The following is a 21392-nucleotide window of genomic DNA, read 5'->3' on the forward strand; positions in this document are numbered from 1 at the left end:
ACGGGGGACTCATACCCTCTTCCTTATCCCCTGCCCCGTTCTGAAATTGACAATCACTTTTGGGGCAGGTTGGGATTTTTTTAAAGGGCCTGAGTCATTAAGTCCCCTCAAAGGGAAGCCTTTGTCAGTGGGAATATACATAGAGTTCTTAGAACCAACATTAAAACTCAGACCCACCTGGAGGGAGACCAAAAATGGGAGGGGGAGGAGACCCCTCATTTTTGCTGCTTCCAGAGGTATTAGAAACTGACTCACTTGATTGGAAAGAAGTGCCTTGACTAGGGCGAGGGGTGTTACCTGAGGGGGACCATCCTTGCCAACTGCTGCTGTGGCCTCCAGCTCAGCTGGGTTTTGGAGGCTGCCGGCTGCAAGGTGAAGGGGGGTGAACAGTGAGCTGAGAGCAGCAGGCCTGGAGCTGGTTTTTCCATTAGGCTGACCCCTCCCCATCTGTGGGCATTCAGGGGGGTCCCTGAGAGAGTTCAGATGCCCCTTGCCTCAAACCTCAGCCCCAACAGTGCCTTTCAACTGGGACCTCACCTCCTGTACACAGCCCACCCACTTCCTTCTGCTTCCCAGCATGGTCCAGGCAGGAGCAAGCTGGTTGGGCCCAGTTCTCTCCCTTCTCAGCTCCACAGCTGCTGCCACTGAAGCCCGCAACTGGGGCCAGGTGGAAGGGGAGCTGAGAAGGCAGCCCCCAACCGCCTGAAGTACGGGGCCAGACCTAACCGGGTGCCTCCTGCCTGGCTCCAGAGAACACAGCAGCCTCCCAGGCCTGCCTTCCAGGCTCCTGAGAAAGTGCAGGATGAACACAGCCTGTCAGTGGACCTGCACCTCCTCCACTCAAGCTCCAGAGGCTCTGGCCTTGAAGAGGAGGATGGGGGGAGACAGTGTCTTCCTCACCTGGAGGTCAGTGTAAGGCCTGGCAAGGTCACACTGACTCCACACCCCAGCATTTCATTCATACCTGAAAATAGCTGCATTACTGCCAACTGACCTTATCATAACCCTGTGCACCTTCGAAAAGATTTATGGTTTTGAATTGCTGCTTTTAATAACATTTGTTATATTAAAATTATAATTAATGTGTCTGATTTACAATTTAAAGGCTCACTTTGAAAAACTGCCTGTCATTCCCCTAGTGAAATATCAGCTGTTGGGTACCAGGAGGAATTAGCTCTGGTTTCCTGGAAGGTGAAGAGGAATGGTGAGACCCCATCCTCTCTGGCCACCGTGCCACTCCTACCACCACCACATTCTCTCAGCAGTATTCTCACCTTTGCCACCAAAAGGATGTGGAACCTTTTTTCTGTGAGTACCTGACCCATGGGGGCAAAAAACATTTGCTGAGGGCCACAGAGAAGTGAAAGCTGGGGACTGAGTTTAGAATGCGACCCTATGAAGATGCTTAAGTACAGGCACTGTAAAACTTCGTTCAGAGGTTGCAAGCACACAGTCGTAGAAATCTGAAGTGCATTCCTGGCCTGGCTCTGCTGGTTGGAACCTGCACCACTTTGTCAGGTTCCTTTGCTCCAGTTCCTCACCCTTCACATGCCTGGGAGAATCCCTGCTGTATTCAGCACCGCAGATACTGAGGGAGCCCTCTCACATACAAATGTGATGGATTACCACCTTAAATAAACTTCGCTAAATCGGGGTAGTTTGGAGAGAGAAAAAGAGGCAGCATGAAGGGATAGGAAAAAGCTACAGGGAACTGAAGGCTATGAGTTCAACTGAACTCTGTTTTCAGAGGTTAGTGTAGCATGTTAAACCCCAAGTGTTAATGTCTGCCCTTAAAAATCTTCTTTAACTACGGCTCCCGCTTTTTCCTACCACTCTTTCTGCTGCAACTTTATAACTGCCCTTGGAACAAAACCACAGTTGGAGCTAGGGCGGGGTAGAGGATGGGATTATTCTCCGGGCTGAAATCAGTGTAATGGAATAAAAAGTGAACGGCACCAAGCATCCAGAGATCTGGGCTCTAGTCCAAGTTCTACAGTGAAGAGCCCTATACACCCTCCTGAGGTGAGTGGTCTCCCCAGGCTGGGGAGTCCCTGCTGTTCCTGTGTGGTCTACGTTAGTGTTCACAAATTTACAACACATATCTATCTACGTTTAGAATTTAGGAGCAAGAAATCAGAATTCTCAAAAATTCCCCAAATCATAACTTATTCTTAAAATACTGCAAACATTCTTCATACTTTCCCCGTTATTACAGATATCTAAAAAAAAAAAAAAAATTAACAAATAGGAATAGTAAGCTTAGTAGAATTTAGAGAAAACTACAGCCTCTAGGGAATACTTAAACACTGGAAAACACCAGGGAACATTATTGGATAGTATTCAAATAACGTAACATTCAAATATCCTAACAAGGTTAAGAGTATATAGAATCATGTGTCAAAATTGCCAAATTAAGAATTTATTTTGATTCCAAAGCTTATTTCTTGGAACACTGCTCATAGGATTTGTATAAAGTACACTACATGTATAAACTTATTTGCAAGAATAACTCACAGTTTGCGGCAGACAGGGCTAGACACACACTCTTATGACGTGCCAACAATCACAGGCAAGACTGACTCGGTGGAAACCATCTCTCTTCTACATGCTCCTGTCCTGGTTCTCTTAGTCTTCAACTCTATGTTAGCATTTCTTGCTCTAGTTTTTTATTTGATGAAGCTGGAGTCCCTCAAACCAGCAACGTCTCTATGCTTTTAAGCTTTAGTGTTCACGGATAAAACTTTAATACTTTTTCACATTTCCTCAACTGACTCTCCTCTCCCAGGGATTCTGGGATCAAAAAACATAAGTTTCCTGAGAAATGCTGGGAAGGAATTCCCACGTGGAAACCCTGATGAAGGTCCTAGCCCCAGCTCCCACAGCATCATCTGGGAGGACAATGTGGTATAGTGGCCAAACCATGTAAGCTGGAGTCACACAGACCCCAACCATTAAACTCCTCTAAATCCGTTCCCTCATCTGCAGAACTGAAGATATTATCACCAACATCCAGATCTGTGGGGAGAAGTAATGCAATATATCAACACCAACTACCACACAGATGTTTTTGGAGCGAATAACTCTTCCTTTAGAGTTGGCTACAGCAGGTTCTCTGGATCTTTGGCCTACAAAGGGATACATCCAACCTCTTTGAAAGAGGCAGTAACAGCATCAGATTTAGAATCAGAGACTTGGGTTAGGAGCCTAGTTCTGCCATTTACTTTAAGTGTCTCCTGCTCTCCGACCTCAGGTTTCAACTGCAAAATGAGGATAACATTGACTTGTAAGGATAAAATAATGTTAAGAACCTAGGGCAGTACCTGGCAGAGACAGCTGGTGTCTTGTCCCTGTCTTCTCCTATTGCCTATAGTCAGCTGTGACACTGTCACAAAGGAAGGCCACCAAGAAACAGTTTTCAATGCACAGTCAGCACAGAAAATGAACTAATGAAGGCCAGAGATAGAAAGAAAAACCTCCTTTGGAATTAGTCCCACCTAAAAAAATTTGAAGGAAAAAAAGTTGGATTTTTGCCAACTCCATAAATTAGGAAGTAATTGTGGACCATAGAGAAAGCTTTAGCTATTCAAGTCCTTGAAACATCAATTCAGGAAATTATCTGCCAAACCCAGTGCAAGAGACCAAATGGATTCAAACATATCCCTCACCTCGAGCAGCTCACAGTCTAGAAACAGGAGACTGACTGCGACACACAAGGATAACAGGACATCAAGGCAGGAGAGATTCCTTCCAACCAGGGGTGCCAGGCCTTGCCAAGGCTTCTTAAGCACTCACGGAGAAGGGTGATCAGGCGGAGGGGATGGCCTGAACACAGGAGTAACAGCACAGCACACTGGAGCACCCACATGCCAGAGTAGGTGAGGACGGAAAATTGAGTTGAGGCAAGGCCCCGAAGGGCCTTGAAATCCAGACCAAGAAATTGACTTTATCGTGAAAGCAATACGGACAGTCCATTTGGGGTCCCCAGTACATTTTCGGTAGGGTTTACTTTACACAAGATTTTCACATGCACCAGAAACATCTGTCGTAAAAAAAACGGACATCACCATTAACATTTTCTTTCTTCTCCTGAGGCAGCCCACCAAACTCCCCACTATCACAAACAGGATCCTCTGGACCTTTGGAAGGGGCTCAGCCTGAAGTCGCTACATGGTCTTCATGAAAGGGTCCTTGCAGATCCTCCCTCATTTTATATCTGGAGGAACTAAGGTCCAAGAAGCACAGAAGGTGTCAGAACCAGAGGCTGGCAAAACCCTTCCCACACACCCTTCCCTCTTGAGAAGGAAGACCTAGGATACCGCAGATGTCTGTGGACTCCCACCCAAACTGCCCATGGTGTCCCCAGAGCGGAGTCACCTTGTGACAGAGCCATGGAAGCAGCCTAGATCAGGTGTCTCTTCTCACCCCACAGGGATCTTCCCCGTGGAGAAGACACCTGTGGAACAGGTTTAGGAGAGCACCAGACAGAGTGAGCAGCCTTAGCTATCCCGTCTGTAACTCAGCATTGCCACCCACTTTCTGGACCTCACTGCAGTTCAGTTTCCTTTCCTATAAAATGGAGACTGGCTTAGGCCACTGGTTTACAAACTTTTAACAACAGAAACTTAGCTCAATACATAAAAATAATAAAAGCACAGTTGCACTGGTTGAAGTATGAGTAGCCCCCAGGATACCTTCTGTGAACCCCTGGGGTTCTGTGGAGCAAGTGTGAAAAACACTTGTCTAGCAGTCCCCCTGGGTTCTTCCTCCTTCAGGATGCTCAGTTTCAATGCTCAAGTGGAGAGGTTACTATGGTGGGCTCAGAACCCATGTCTCCACTGAGCAGGGCACCAGAACCTTCTGATGTCTGGCCCTTCAGGCTAGGAAAGAGTCAAGACCTACTCCCAATCCGTGAGGCTATGTCTAGGCCCTAATACTCCCTAGTCCTACGTGCACTCAGGAAGCCCACTTCCAGTCCCACTTCCTCAGGACTCAGGAATAACAAACACCATCTTTAGCTAGAAGAAATAAAATCCTGCTTGTCCCTGAAATTCCACCATTAGCAATTCTTGCTTTTGGATAAAGCACTTCCAGTTCCCCTAGAAGGTGGCATTCACCCCACACACTTCTGGGTGACAGGTCAACAGGTCCATTCCTCATGAGAGGCAGGAGAGTAATAACATACTAGGCACTCAATATAGGCTCAGTGAACGTAGATGACAAACCTCACCCTCACTGCTGCCTCCCCTTGGTCCCCATACACAGTCACCCTCGCCCTCCCACCCCCAGCCACCTCTACGCATGATGCACTCAGAGACAAGATCCACGGGGTTCTTGCTTGGCCTGACTGGCCCAGCGTCGTCTTCCAGCCTCAGAAGCCTTGGACCTTCACCCTCCACAAGTTACTTAACTCCTCTGTGCTGACAAAAGCATGGAATCCAGAGATGCGAGGGGGCAGAGAGAAGCCTCCCCTCCCCCAGAGAACAGCTGATGAAGGTTAGAGTCAGCCAGCAGGAGGCACAAGAAGCCCCCACTCATTCCTCCTCCATGCCCTCCTCCAGCCACTTTAAATAGTGCACATCTCCTTGGTCCATGGGAAGACTGAAGACCTCTGGGATTTCAAAAGGATGCACCAACCTTTGGAAAGAAAGCGGAGCTCTGTGAGTGACCAGGATTAGTCAGCCTATGCAATAAAACCCAACTGGGCAGCCTCACTTGAGGCCCTCTGCAATATGCCTGCAGCCCACTGCTCCAGCCCCACAGCCCACCACTCCTATGCCTGTTACCCATCTGTCACCAAGTGATGAGTCAGGCCAGATGGCTTTAGAGTCTCACAGACATGGGTTCAAATTCTAAGCCTGCCACTTACTAGCTATGTAAGCACGGACAAATCACTTAATTTCCCTAAAGGCCCTGCAAAAGAGGGGATAAAAATAGTACCTATGTGACTGGACTGCTGAGGATTACATGAGACAAGGTATATAAGGCACATACCTGGTACACTGGCGCTGTATGCATTCAGTAAATGTTAGCTACTGTTTTTATTACTATCCTTCACTCATCACTGTGCCTTCCGCAAACAACTCCCCCTTCCCCTGTACCTCTGTATTCTCTTCTCCACCTAGAAAGTTCTCCCTGTTCCTGCTGATAAATCAAAAGCCTCTCTGTTCCTCAAGGCTCAACTCAACCACTGACCTTTCCCCAGGGATCCTCCTTGACCATCCAAACCCACAGCAATCTCTCCCTTTTCCCCATTTCTTTCACCTAGTCCTCACCTAGTCCTGGCACAAAATGCCAGTTCTCTTCACTTTCCAAACGGAAAAAACGTAAGGCCTTGGGGCCTGGTCCCATCTGTCACACAGGAGTAATGATCCTCTGCTGCTTTTTTGCTGAATTAGGCACTGTAAAGTTCTCATGAGATAGAATGTTTACTAAATCACAACATGTGTATGTATAGGTGCTTAAACATTAGCAGTAAGCTGGGTAATTTTATCTAATGCCTGAGAAAAATGAATTTTCTTATTTCACGGATACCTAGACCAGTGTATGTGTTTTTATAAGCAGACACACAGAATTCAGTGTATGTAGGTCTGAATAGCATTCAGCATAAGACTTTTTTTTTTTTTTTTTTTTGCGGTACGCAGGCCTCTCACTGTCGTGGCTTCTCCCGTTGCGGAGCACAGGCTCCAGACGCGCAGGCTCAGCGGCCATGGCTCATGGGCCCAGCCGCTCCGCGGCACATGGGATCCTCCCAGGGCATGAACCCGTATCCCCTGCATCGGCAGGCGGACTCTCAACCACTGTGCCACCAGGGAAGCCCCCAGTATAAGGCATTTTAATAACACTTTAGTAGTAAGAGCTGTCACTGATACAGCAATTCATGCGTATACTTGACATAAATTCTTTCCAATATGCATAACAACCCAAGGTACTAGTATAGTCCCCATTTTATAGATGGGGCAACTGAGGCACAGAAAGTAATTTGCATGCACTTATGCTACAACCAGCAAGTGGAGGAGGCAGGATTTGACGCTGGAGGTCAAGCTCTGGGGTTCACTGTCTTAACCCTGAAGCTGTCTTTCACCAGTCAGGCTGTAATTTCTCAACAGCACTGGTTCTACCAAAGATGCCCTATTTCCACACCTGCGCTAAGGCAGTAACATAAGGGCCTTCTCTACCAATAGATCTGAGACCCAGCATAGCCATATAACCATAGAATCCTGCCTGGTTCCCTAAGATGTGAAAGGAAAGGGTTTTATCATCCAGACAGGTGACTTGCATCCTGGCTGCAAGAAGAGTCAACCTGGGTGCTTTGAAGAACACCATATTTGATCCCCATTCCAGATGAATTAGGTCAGAATCTGAGGTGGAGCCCAAATTGGTAATTTGAGAAAGTCTCCATGTGATTATAATATGTAGCCAACATCAAAAATCACTGGTTTAGACCAGAGAATCTCAAGCTTTTACTGTGCATAGGAATCACCTGGGGATCTTGTTAAACTGTAGTTTGATTCAGTAGGTTTGGGGTGAGTGTGAGATTCTGCATTTATGGCAAGCTTCCAGGTGATGCCAATTATTACAAAACTACACTCTGAATGATAAATAAGGATTTACACCAGTGGTTCTCAAGTGGAGTCCACTGACCCCTGGGGAACTCCAAGCCGCTTTCAGGAGGTCCATGAGGCCAAAACTATTTTCATAATAATACTGTTATTTCTTTTCATTTATGTTGACATTTCACTGATGGTACAAAAGCAATGATGGGTAAAACTGGTGGCACCTTAGCATGCATCAAGACAACGGCACCAAACTGTACTAGCTCTCACTGTATTCTTCACCACCACAATACTTGCATTTTAAAAAAGTCAAATTCACTTAAGAACATTCTTGATAATGTGGTAAAAATTACTATTTTTATTAAAGTTTGACCCTTGAGTGTGCCTTTTTAATATTCTGTGTGACAGAATGGGAAGCATACATAAAGCACTTCTGCTATATACCTAAGTTCAATGTTGTCTTAAACTTGTCTGACTGAGACACAAGCTAAACTAGACTTTTCCCAAAGAATACCATTTTTACTTTTAAGCCTGAGTAACCATCATTTGTCAGTTTTACAAATTAAGGTTACTCAGGTTTGAGTATTAGGTAGACATTTTATCAAATATGAACAAAGTGGGCCCATCACTCAAACGAAGACAATTTATATCATTTAATGCCAATTTAAAAATTCATGTTTTGGGGTTGGGGAGGGAAGGACTGGGAGTCTGGGATTAGCAGATGCAAACTATTATATACAGGATGGGTAAACAAGGTCCTACTGAATAGCACAGGGAACTATATTCCCTATCCTTTGATAAACCATAATGGAAAAGAATATGAAAAAGAATATATATATATACATATATATAAATGAGTCACTTTGCTCTACAGCAGAAATTAAACACAATATTGTAAATTAAAAAAAAATCATGTTTTTAAGCAAAAATCAGAAGTTTGGAAAACCTGAATTTATCATCATGAGCTTAAAAGTGTCCCAACACTTAAAGATGCAGCTCTCTTATTAAGCCAGATTTTGCAAAAATGGAAAATGATGCCATTCTTCTCACTTTTTTGTTTTTTGGAAAATATGGTTACTTTCCATAAAGATACATTACTAGCATACCTTGTTTTATTGCACTACGCTTTATTACAGATACTGTGTTTTTTTAGAAATTGAAGGTTTGTGGCGACCCTGCATCAAGCAAGTCTATTGATGCTACATTTGCTCACTTTGTGTCTCTGTCTCACATTTTGCTAATTCTTGCAAAATTTCAAACTTTTTCATGATTATTATATTTGTTATGGTGATGTCATCAGTGATCTTTGATGTTACTATAATTGTTTTTTGTTTTGTATTTTTAAATTAAGGTATGTACATTGTTTTTTTAGACATAACGCTATTAACACACTTAATACGCTGCAGTATAGGTTAAACATAACTTTTATATACACTGGGAAACCAAAAAAAAAATCATATGATTCACTTTATTGTGGTGGTCTGGAACCAAAGCTGTCTGAGGTATGCCTGTATTTATGTTAATATGTAATTGTTCTATTACTGTTAATTTAAATGAACTAAAAATACATATTTTAAAAATTTCTCAGCTTTAATTTCTAATACAGTAAACTTTGATATAACCCACATAAACAAAGGTCTTTTGGGTCCTTAATAATTTTTAAAAGTGTAAAGGGATCCTGAGACCAAAATTTTGAGAACCGCTGGTTTAAAACTCACTCACTTTACAGATGGAGAGTCTGAGGGACAGAGCCATACCCAGAGTCACATGGGAGGCTGGTGACTAAGCTCTAGGTATCCTACTTCTCAAGCTCATTTCACTTAGTTCCCAGCATGTCCCGGATGGGAAGAGATTGCACTATTACCTGATGTAGCTGGATAGCATACGGACCTTGGAAGTCTTTGTCTTTATTAACTGTAAAAGAAAAAAAAAAAAAAATCACTGCTTCAGGAGCTCAGCCCCAGCTCTGCAGCTGCTCATTCATCTGGCTGTTTAGGAGACAGATTCCTCCGGGTCCCCAGGCCCTGTTAGTAGCTTACAAATGAACCTAGGGCATCTTATGTGGGGCAAGAACCTCAGTTAATTGATCTCCGCTAATTTTTAATTGGAACTGTGCTCTCTTTCCCTATCAAGGCCGCATCCCCCTATCCTCACTTACCAGCAGGATTTCAGTGGCTTCTTCTATTTCTCCATTCCAATAGTATCTGGAGAAGAGAATAACAACAAAAAAAATTATCATGCTTACAAGATGAGTTCAGTGAAATAAGCCTGGCCCAATTAGGTGACTTACTAAGGGGGAAACTTTAAAATCTTTCCAAGCCCATATAAAAAAGCCTAGAGTTGGCCAAGGCCCTACAGGTCATCTAGTCTAAACATTCTAATGCATGCTTCTAGCACCTGCCTTAACTTTCCTGGAGGTGAGGGGCTCACCATCTCCTGAAAGGTTTTCACGTGAGATGGTTTTTCTTATGGTGTGCCAACGTTTGCCACCCAATTGTTTTCTCCAACTTCCACATGAAGAACCACCTCAGGACAGCCCTACAGAAACTCCTATATGTTCTCTCCTCTAAACTGGCCATCTCCAGCTTTTTCAATGCTCATCCCATACTCTTGGCTTCCAGGCACCTCCCCATCCTTTGGACTGGTGCTATCTGTATCACTGACTCTCAAGGCTGAGTGCCCACCAATGGGTAAATGAAAAAGCACAGGAAGATTCAGGGAAGAAGTAAGCCTTATAAAATATGGAAACAGGTCCAAAAGTTAAAAACAAAGTCAGTGACAATGTTTAGAAAAGAGTACAAGAACAGCATCATGGGAAGGGAAAGAAATTCGGCCTGCGAATGCCTATGCTAACCCAGGGCAAATCTAAGATGACTTAGGCCACTGGCCTCATCTCACAGAGCTGTGGTAAAAGGATGAATTACAAGGAAGGATGAACACATGAGGGGAAACAGTAGCTAAAATTCTGTTCTAGCTCCAAAGCAGTAGCTCCCAGGCTGGCTTTATGTGAATCACTTACATAACCTCTTAAAAATTCAGATTCAAGGCCCATCCTCAGGGAGACTGATTGAGTAGATCCAGGAGGGAGCTCAGGAATCTAAAGCATAGCCTAATTTGGGAACCATAGCTATAGGTGATGTGCGCCACTGAGGGAATGACACTGCTGGGCAGGGGAAAGCTTTCATTATATAGCACTTTTCTGTGCTGACCTTTAGAGTAGACGTTATTTCTCTCCCTCCCTCCCTCCCTCCCTCCCTCTTGCTCATCAGGGGAGGAAGGAGATGAGAAACAGGCTGATCAGAGAGATTAAGGCACAAGACAAATCCTGCACAGCCAGTACTGGGATACTGACATATTTTGATGAGGGAAATGGTGCAGACCAGGCTTAAGTAAAGGAGCTGATGAAATGAAAGGCAGACAATACACAGAAACAGCCTGTCGCATATGCTAAACTCTCAAAGTTTTCCAGAGAATCCAAAAGTAATGGAAATTATAATCTTTGATATCCCTAGTTGGCTTACTCAGGGATGGAATGCCCAGTTTGACTTCTTTGCTAAAAGCAAGCTAATTGATTTAAGCAGAGAATGTGCACACAAGATTCACTGTTCCTAAACTGTAGATTTTTTTCTCCCTTCTCTAAACACAGCCTGTTTTTGCTTTTGTTGAATGACATAAACCCACTGGTTGATTTCCTCTGAATAGAAATTGACAGTGAACTATTGATTAATTAAATGCCTTTGAGTTGTTCTTTGACAATTCCCCATTAGTTCAGTGCTCTTTCCACCAGGCAGGACCTGACCTAGCACTCCCACACCCTTCCACTGGCCACAGCAAAACTCACAGTGAGTATGCCTTAGGCAGGATGTTCACAGAGGCAGTCAGCTTCTTATCCAGTATAGCCCTAAAGCAAAGAGAGAGTGACAGTTACTGGGGCAAGTGTCCAGCAGTTCCTGGGAACTACTCAGGAAACCTAATTCTAAATAGATAACCATTTAGAGTGCCCCTCCCAACTCAAACCAACATGTTTCGTAACTACTGTGCACAGAACCTCTGAAGACAGAGTTGTTTATAAGTCCTTCCCTGGGTGGGGAGAGAAGTAGGGAAGCAGCTATGGGAAGGCAGTTTTAAAGGACAGGCCTAGTCTGCTTGGGGAATGGGAATTTATTAGCAATGGACGGAGAACAAAAAGACCTGGATTCCAATCCAGCCCTGCAGTAGGATGGCTGTGTGACCTTATGCAAGCTCTTTCTTTCATTCCAGAAATAAGTATTTGAGCACCTATCCAAGACAGGCACGACCCCCTCACTCAACCTGACTCCTGCTGTACAATCAGAGGACTGGTTCAGTCGGTGGTTTCCAACTCTTTTCACCACCAAAAAACCTTTTATTATGTCACCTTCTTCTCCTTTTCTCTCTCGGATATGTACTAGGCTGACAGGGTTTCTGGTCTGTAGATATCATGTGACCACATGAAACTGATATAACTCCAAGGGAAAGCAAAAAAAGGCATCCTATCTTATGTCTGTCTTTGGCAAATACAGGCTCTTTTCACTTTTTATTTTTGTGAAGGTTCCTACCACAACCCTAAGAGCACAATTATCATCACCTTTGCAGACCTCTAAAAACTTTCTTTGACAGACCACAGGTTGGAATTCCTGCTCTGATAGTCTGATTCCTGTGCAGAGCCCTGGTGAACACAATAAAAAGTGCCTGAACTAGTACAAGTGTCATAGAAACAAAAGCACCACCAAGTCATCGATGCAAAGAAGTGTCCCCAAGTATCAAACCTCAAGCCCTCGGAATCAGGCAGGCCCTGACAACCCCCTCTCAGGTCTCAGTCAGCCAAGGGGGCCTGGTCTCAGTTCTCTGAGGTGTGTGGCCCCTGCCAGATAACCCTAATCTGAGCCCTGCTTACTGATCTCTCCTTCTCTTGACTGCTGCCAAGAGAACTGACCTACTTTCTCTTCCCCTGAGTTCCAGGCTGAACAGTGCTCTATTTAAGGCTCCACTTTAATGTGGTATTACCACCACCCTCATTCCCTTGGAAAGTTCCAGGTGCTAAATAAATCTGACTGTAAGGAGAGGCACACGGCACAAATTTAAGCAACGTCTGCAAGTCTCACTCACTCAATCAAATGATCTGCTGAGAAATTACACTTCACTGGTTCTGAAGGTGGCATGCAAACAGAGGGAGTGAGTTAAACCTCTAGAAAAAAATAATCCATTGCCTCACGGGCCTCCAATCTCTTTGGTAGTGTCAACTCCTGAGTAATCACAGCAACCTGTCCTTGGGTAAAAGACTGTAAAGTTATGGAGGGCTGTGTTATTCAAAAAGCTCCTGTGGCCAAACAAATAAAAAACAAACACACACACTAAAGCCCAGCAGTGAGTCACAGACGGAAAGCTCAAGCCCTCATGCTCATGTGAGTAAAGCAGAAGACAGAGCTTCTGGGGTCTCTAGAAACTGCAAAGTTCACAGACTAGAGGCTCACAGACCAGATACATGGTTTGGTTCTCACGGCATTTTAAAAAAATCTTGATTTTGCTACCAATATTTACTATCAGGGTATTTCACATTAAAAAAAATACACATTACCTAGCTTCTCACCAAAAAATGAATCTTATAACATTTTGGACCTGTAGTCCTACAAGGTCAGATTTAGCTAGAGCTAAGCAGGGGCTACTCCCTCTAGGCATGACATATGCTTCTCGGGTCAGTTTCCACTGTTCTCCCTCTCAACACCTGGGACGAGTAAGGGTTGCTAACTACAGTCATTCTTCAGCGCGACACCCCAGCCCACTTCACTCATTTAAGTTGCCTGCTTGTGATATCTTTGTCTGTGACCCTGGCCTAATCCAATTCCCTCTCCCTACGTATGAAATCAAAGCCCCGAGAAGGAAGACCTGTCTAAGGTCATATGTGGTGTTGGCAGCAAAAAGGAAACTAGAATCCAGGTCTCCTGGTTCAACATTCAGGTTTTCACCCTAGCCCCAATAAGAGATTTTTCCAGTTTAGAATGTATCTGTCAATGAAGAGCTCTAAGAACACGGCCAGGAACAAGAATGGGACTGAACCAGAACTGAGAGGCAGCAGACTGAATGCTAAAGAGCACTAAAGAAGAAAGAGCACTAAACTGGAGCTGAAAGACCTGGTCCCAGCACTAGTTCCGCAGGCAGAGCTGGGGTTCCTGCCGGCTAACATTTGTGGGGCCCTCCCCACCATGTACCCACTTACTCTCCTTCTACAAATCCTGGAAGCGAACCTATTTGCCTCTCTTCTACCCAAATCATTAACGAAAAATACTGAACAGAACAGCTGAGGGGAGAGCTCCACTGCCACATCACTCAGGACTCCAGTTGAGACTTCCAGCTCAGCTGGTGGGCTGCACACACACTGCAACCTCCCTTTTACACCCCACACCAGAAACAACAAAACATTTCTTCACCGTGCCAGAGCACAGTAAGAACGCTTTATGTACTAGCAACTAGGAGGAGGCCCTAAAGAAAAAAGGCAGCCCTGAGACATGCATGGGAGCATGTAGGGGGACTTCCTAACTTAAGAGCCTTTGAATCTTTTAAACATTGGCAGTGATCTGGTTTTCTTGGCCTCCAGCAACCTGGAGAATTTTGAAGAATATAAAATTATAATTTTTTCACTAACATAGCCATAGTTTGAATCATATAAGTTGACCATCCTAAAAATTCTTCTTGAGGTGATAAATTATTCTTAGAAACTGATTTTAACTGTTGAATCCTAGATTGTAAAAGTATTTCAAGAATCTTCTTAGTAAGTTTTGCCTACATCTGCTATGTAAATATGTATGCCTATTATTTTATTTCCTTTATTCCTTATTACATTTATACTGTTCCTTTGTAAATAAATGTGCCTTTTTGAACTTGGGGCAGGAGGTGGGGGAGAGAAAATGAAAGCAACAGTTTGAAATCTAGATGTAATGGGAACCAGAGCAGGCAAGAACTTGGAGGCAACCATCAAGGTAAATAGTTGGAATGCCACAGCAGGAGCAGGTAGACCCCCTAAATCTCCCATGGCCCAGGCAACAGTAATGGGATGTTTGATACAGGCAGAGCAGTGAGCATGGGAATTTTGGACAAAAGGCAAAACACTGTCCTAGTGGCCGGCGACAGCCAAGGACAAAAGGGAGAGTGCATGCCCAGAAGACCAGTTACTTGGGTACCCCAGCCAGTAGAATGTCCACATGCCCCACACGCACACTGCAGAGTACCACCTAAGGTCAATTCCTCCATTTGTTTCTACACTTCCCCATAAGCATAGCTAAGAAGATGAGAGAGGCTACAATTAAGAATTACAAAGTATTTGAGGAAAGTCAACACCATGAGAGACTAAAATTCAACAACAAAAAAGAATTTACATGAGAAGGATAACTGAAACCAAGATTTAAAATTAGTATAATTATGTATACTTGAAAATCGCTAAGAGAGTAGATCTTAAAGAGTTCTTATCACACAAAAAAGTAACTGAGATGATGGATGTTTAACTAACCTTATTGTCGTAATCATTTTGTAATATATACGCATATAAAATCATCATGTTGTATACCTTAAACTTATACAATGTTATATGTCAATTATATCTCAATAAAGCTGGAAGAAAATTAAGCATAAAATAAGTATAATTACTATCCACAGAAAGATAAAGCAAGATTATTGCATTTATAAAACAAGATCAGACAATTACAAAACAAGAGCAGTTGGTTATTAAAAACAATCTGAAATCTTGAAAAGGAAAACTATAAAATTCAGTCTAAAGAAAACTATAAAGTTCAGTCACAGAAAACAAATTCAACATCTATAAGGAGTTCCAGGAAGGCGTGATGCAGATAGAGTAGAGAGGCTATATTTAACAAAGTAATACTTGAACATTAAGACAAAGAGAAATTCCTAAAAACTAGGAGAAAAACCAGAGAGAAAAAGCATTACCTATGAAGCAATGAGACCCCATTCCTGACCTCTCATCAGCAACCTTGGATGCAAAGACAATAGAGACCCCTCTCCAAGCTGATACTGATCCATTTACCTGAACTGGCCTTTCAACTACTGTATTTAGAATCCAGGCCTTAGAATCCTTCTCCTCCTGATACCCAACACCTCACAGATGTCAGCTGAAGTTGTTCCCTGACAGGACCCAGAGTGGCTAATCCAGGGGTCCAGAGAGTTCAGCACAGATCCTGGGTATACCAGAAGCACAGGAGGGATTTCAATTCCTAGCTGCTAAATACAATACTAGGTCATATTTCTGGAGTAATCACATGTTCTTTTAGACAAGAGCTGTTCTCCAAAAGTAATGTAAATAAGGAAAAAATAGACATTCTGGTTAGGGGCAGGAAAGATGGAATCAAATGCAAAGTTAACCTGTGACCATCAGTTTGGAGGCTACGTGCCCCCAAAGACCGAATTCAACACATAAAACACTATAACTTAAGCTATCATCAAACCTCAAGAATGCTGAGTTGTAGAGCAAGAAAGGGAGCCAGGAGCCAAATCCATTACCCCTCAGCCCCACTAACCCGCTTCAAAGCTGCAGCTATAAAGGAGTGAAGGGCAGGGGAGCTTCCCTAGCAGTCCAGTGGTTAGGACTCGGCGCTTTTACTGCCGTGGCCCTGGGTTCTATCCCTGTTCAGGGAACTAAGATACCGCAAGTCTCAAGGCGTGGCCAAAAAAAGAAAAATAAATTAAAAAAAAAGAGAAGTGAAGGGTGGAAATTCAGATACAACAAACATTTTTTGAGCATCTACTACATCTGAGTTACTGGAATAAGGACTGTACATATATCATATAATCCTCTCAACAACCCTGTGAGGTAGGTGGCATTATCCTATTCTATAATTCAGAAAACTAATGCTTAGAGAAGGGAAGCAACTTGCCCGAGGTCACACAGCAAGCGGCAGAGCCAAGATTCAAATTGTTCTGATTACAAGTCCAGTGCTCTTTCCACCACAGCACAGCTGCTTTTAGAAATCTGCCATATACTTGGAATTGGTCTCCTCCTCCTCTTGTCATGGTGGGCACCTCTGGGACTGAGCAAAGACTATCTCCAAAAAGAGAGCTGGGTCAGGAATTAGGACTCTTAAATTCTCAACTTGCAGAGTTCCACTGTTCTCTTATCTTAACACCTTGCGCAAGCCAGCTATCTCTCTGGGTCTCATATCACTTTTACGCCCCCATGCACCACTCAGCATTTTCAGGCCCAGCAGCAGGATCCATCCAAGTGTCATTCAGCCATGCTTCTCATATCACCCCAAGCAGACAGCTGTGTAGTTCATCACTGGACAGATGGGGTTGTCAAAAGCAAGAGAAGTACCCCAAAGTGGCCCCTCTGGAGCATCCTGGTAGCTCCCAAGCCTCCTGGGGCAGCACCTAAGCCCCTTCACCATACCTGGCAATATCTCTGGCAATCTGCTCGTTGGGACAGTTGACAAAAACGATGGAGTAAGTGCCGGAGACATAGCTGCCAGTGACAACTGAAAGGAGCTGCTGGCTAAGGGTCCTGAGCATGGGGTATGTCAGGAAAGAAGCAGTCAGGATCTACACGGTGGGAAAAGAGAAGCACAGATCAGCAGTGACATGGCCAACTCACTATTTGCCAGCTCAAGCAGACTGGAACCAAAGCTGAGCACCATATTTTCATCCCTATTTCCCATCCACAAAATAATTCCTGGGATCTGTATTGAGTTTTAGTGCTTAAAGTTTTCACGTCTAGATTATTTGCCTCTGCATTTTACAAATGGTAAAAAAAAAGAAAAAAAAACAGAGGCTCAAAAATCAAGAAACTTGCTCAAAATCACACAGCTTTGGGAATTCCCAGGCGGTCCAGTGGTTAGGACTCAGCACTTTCACTGCCGGGTTCAATCCCTGGTAGGGGAACTAAGATCCCACAAGCCATGCAGTGTGGCCAAAAAAAAAAAATCACACAGCTTTTAACTGAAGGCAAGATTAGGAGTCGAGTCTGGATAACTTGAAATCCATTCCTACTGCACAAAACTGCTGCTGGAGGTAACGCCAATTGGCATACACTGAACTGCTATCATCCTATGGAGATTATTATGAATGACAAGTTCTTACACCTGCCGATGTTTTAGGGAGTTAATTTCACCTTCGTTCAGTTGTGTATGTGCCAGGTGCTACAGGGAGTCTAGTGGAAAAGGAAGGCTAATTCTAAAGCAATGTGACCTGTACTACTGTGACAGACAACTGGAGGGTCCAGGAGGAAGGCTCTACCTATTGGAGACAGGAAAAGCTTTGAAAAGAAGGTACTATCTAAGTTGGAACTGAAATAATAAGCAGAATTACAAAAGAGGGAGATATGATAATATGTACAAACTCAAGAGGTATGTAGGGACAGATAAGCTATCTAGTCTGCATGGGTCTTAGTCTGTGGATAAGAGATTGGGAGGAGAATGAGACTGGCTAGAACTATAAGGGGTCAGGCTAAGGAATATAGGGTTCATACTCAAGTGATAAGGTGCTTTTGCAGGTTTTAAAGCAGAAGAGTAATAATATGATCAAGCTGAAGGAGGATGGGGAGTGACCAGAAGGCAGTCCATTCAAAAGGCCATTACAATGTCCCAGGAAAAAGACATTAAGATCTTGAGCTAAGAAAACGGCAGTGACACCGTGAGAGGAAAAGACAGGCAAGATATATTTTTCTTGCTTTTTTAATGACAAACTTTTAAAATAAGAGGAAATGAAAAGAACTGGAGGACATCTTCTATTCCAGGGTTCTTTGCTGGGGGAATACAAAGGAGTCATTAATAGGGATAGAGGCAACTTGCAAGGAGTCCCACTGTGACTCAGGCAAGACTGAACAAGAGTGTGCTTCTGCCTCCCAGCCCGGGGCTCACATCTCGCTCAAATAAACCTCTGTCCTCCCACTCCTACGTTATTGCCCGGCCCTGCCTGGCTCCTACTTCTTGGCAGGGCCTGAGTAGCGTTTTTATGTCTTTAGCTTCAGTTTGACTAGAAGCCTGTCTGGGGTGGGTTTCTCATTCCCTCCCACTACCTCCACCAACACCTCCAATCCAACACACTAGCCCTCTGAACTAAACCAGTGATCACACAAGAAGAAAAGAACCAGGCTTTTCAATGAAGCTTTTGGTGACAACTCAATTAGATTATATTGGAAAAAAATAAAGGCACTAAAGAGCAGGATTTAAATCCTAGCGCCAGTACTGCTGCCTGTGGTCTTCAACAAGTCACTTCCTTTGCCTTCTATAAATGTTATCTAGAAACTGGAGATTATGACATCTGTGCTGCCTGCCTCAGAGCTGCCATGGGTTCAAACAAGATAGGAAAAACAATATATAATCACTAATCCAATAAAGGAAGGGACTGTGGTTTACTCATCACTGTGTCCCCAGGACAGTTCACGGCACACAACAGGTTCTCAAGAAATAACTTGTAGACTGGTGAATTACTACACCAGCAAGATGCTGATATTGAGACAAAATAGCCTTGTGAAGTAAGTAGGGCTTTTGGGTCACCCACAGAGCTTTTGGCAGAGAATCGGACAAACTAAAAAACTGTAAGGGGTCAACTACATGACTCTAAGGTGGCTTCCTGTACAGACTCTGAACAAAAGGAGTAATGGTCTGTCCCTCAACCAAAAAAACCATTCCTAAGAAAGATCTAGGGCATTTCGGCCAGCAGTTATCAGTGTAACACTGAGCTAATAGGATTAACTATAAACTCATCTAAAATGTATTGAAACTCTTGTATGAACTCATAGTCAAAAAATACTAAGAGGTACTTTGGGCCCTCAGGTATTATCTAAGATAACCCTTCATTTAACAGATAATGTTACTGAGGCAGAACATACAGAAATTCTGTGACAGAAGCAAGACTTAAATCCAAGACTCCTGCCTCCTTTTCTGGGCTCTCTGAACTGCAAGGAGCACGACTAGGAATTGATACAGTGGGCTTATTTCAGCTTCACTTAATCCAGCGCCTCGCAACTTGGGGCAATTTTTCCCCCCAGGGGACATCTGGCAACATCTAGGGACAATTTTGATTGTCATGATTGGGGAGGAGATGCCACTGGCATCTAGCGGGTAGAGGTCAGGACTGCTGCTAAACATCCTTCTATTGTACCATCAATCACACTGAAATACAGACAGTTGTTTACATATGTCTCCCTCATTGGACATGAGCTCTTTGGCCTCATACATTTCTGTATCCCCAGCACTTTATAACCCACTGACAAGGAGTATGGGCTTGAGAAATGTTTGTGGACCATATCAACAAAGAATCAGAAGCATGTAAAGGTCGGTTTAGAGCCAAAAGTGGACTACAGTATATTAAAAAGTGATATTATATGAATGCAAAATACACACATCACCATTATAACAGGAAAAGATTTACTGTAAGTTTATAGCATTTTCATATTTATGTCTTTACTATATACCTTTTCTAATTTTACATTCATTTGAAATATTTTATGTACCCTTTCAATTATTTCATTCTTTTTTCGTCCTGCAGTATTTGCCTAGCCTTTAAGAGATTATGGTTGACTCTACTATCTGTGTTAAGGCAGAAGGGGCCTCAGAAACCACCCAGTGGTTCTAAATTTGTAATCCATCTAGTTTTAAGGAATCTGTGAATACTCTGAAATTGACATTGTGTTTATACACTTTCCTTGGGTGCAAATCCAGACTTGCACTCACACACATAGACACACACACACAAAATCAAGAAATGTCCCCAAAATGTTGAGCCACTGATTTGTGCCAGTTAATTAAGGGCCAGAGAGGGGAAGAAATCACCAAAAAGTGAGCAGCAGAGCTGGGCTAGACCCCTAGGCTTGTGGCCCTCCCACACAGCTCTCCCTTCCACCACCCCCGCACCCCACCCCACTCAGCCCCCGCCCACTGCGACCACCAGCACCACTGTAGGGACTCTGTAGCCACTGCCAACCTTAACATTTTAACATACTTCAGAGATGAGAAAACAAAGCCCCCAGAAAAATGAGATGGTAACTGCACTGGAAAGAGGGAAAGAACCTATCATGTGACCCTTACATGAGAACTCACCAGCAGACACCCCACACCACCCCAAGGACCCTGGCAGTGAAACACAGCCCAGTCACTCCTCCTCACAAGGCAGGGCATAAAGAGGGGCTGGTAATCTTCACATTCACACCACAATCTCCAAGACACAGGGTGATGCCTCCAAGGATTCTACCGCCCACCCACTACCTGCCCGCCCCCAGCTCAAAACCCCAGGAAGAGTAAAAGAGAAATGCACGTTCTTCCCTCAGTCCCCAGGTTGGAGGTTTAGAGGTGAGAGGGTTCATAGCATTGTAGTGTGGAACACTCACCAAAAGGCATAAAAGGACAGAGGGCCGCGGGTAGCCTGGCCAAGGGCACCGTAAGCCCAGCCTGTCCATGGCGTCGCTGGTAATTTAGCAGCACAGACTATTGGAACTGTGGCCTGAGGCCGAGTTGCTGGCTGACGGGCGGGCACGAAGGGCCTGAACTGCCTCTCCCCTTAACACCTGCTGCCTGCCCCACGCTGCCCAGCCAGGTCCCAGCCAGGCTGGCCAGAAGGCGATAGTGGAGGGGGCGGGGAAAGAGGGAGTAATTTTTCACTGGGCAACTCTCCTTCTGGAAACATACAACCCAAGCACCATATGCAAACCTCCAACCCCTGCAAAAGTAAAAATACTAATTTTCCCTTCCCATTCTAACATACACATACAAAAAACCCCATAAAATCCCCAGAGATGTACAGATTAAAAGACCTAAGTTTCTTAGATATATAAAATCGTCAGCCCAAACACAAATACACATACACAAAACTCTTCCA

General features: G+C 44.0%; 1 protein-coding gene across 1 annotated transcript; it reads right to left on the reverse strand.

Moving 5' to 3' along the window:
* Window positions 1–2458: 2458 nt before the first annotated feature.
* Window positions 2459–21010, reverse strand: LOC309823916 (protein CutA homolog). The gene is made up of 6 exons (XM_082656580.1): window positions 20905–21010; window positions 16969–17117; window positions 11395–11454; window positions 9712–9757; window positions 9418–9467; window positions 2459–5634 (listed from the first exon to the last, which is right to left on the reverse strand). The coding sequence occupies exons 1-6, from the start codon at window positions 20971–20973 to the stop codon at window positions 5532–5534; spliced, it is 477 nt and encodes a 158-aa protein (XP_082512706.1). The 5' UTR covers window positions 20974–21010; the 3' UTR covers window positions 2459–5531.
* Between the last annotated feature and the right edge of the window lie 382 nt (window positions 21011–21392).

The sequence above is a fragment of the Grampus griseus genome (assembly GCF_964374135.1).
Source record: "Grampus griseus genome assembly, chromosome: 6".
Classification (NCBI taxonomy): Eukaryota; Metazoa; Chordata; class Mammalia; order Artiodactyla; family Delphinidae; genus Grampus; species Grampus griseus.

What these genes read in the sequence shown, in the direction of transcription:
- LOC309823916 (XM_082656580.1), bottom strand. Translation starts at nt 20,973, where the DNA reads ATGGACAGGCTGGGCTTACGGTGCCCTTGGCCAGGCTACCCGCGGCCC. An exon ending in ATTGCCAGAGATATTGCCAG is followed by an intron (nt 11,455 to 16,968) that starts GTATGGTGAAGG and finishes TCTTTGCTTTAG; the next exon opens with GGCTATACTGGATAAGAAGC. An exon ending in CTGCCTAAGGCATACTCACT is followed by an intron (nt 9,758 to 11,394) that starts GTGAGTTTTGCT and finishes TCTCTTCTCCAG; the next exon opens with ATACTATTGGAATGGAGAAA.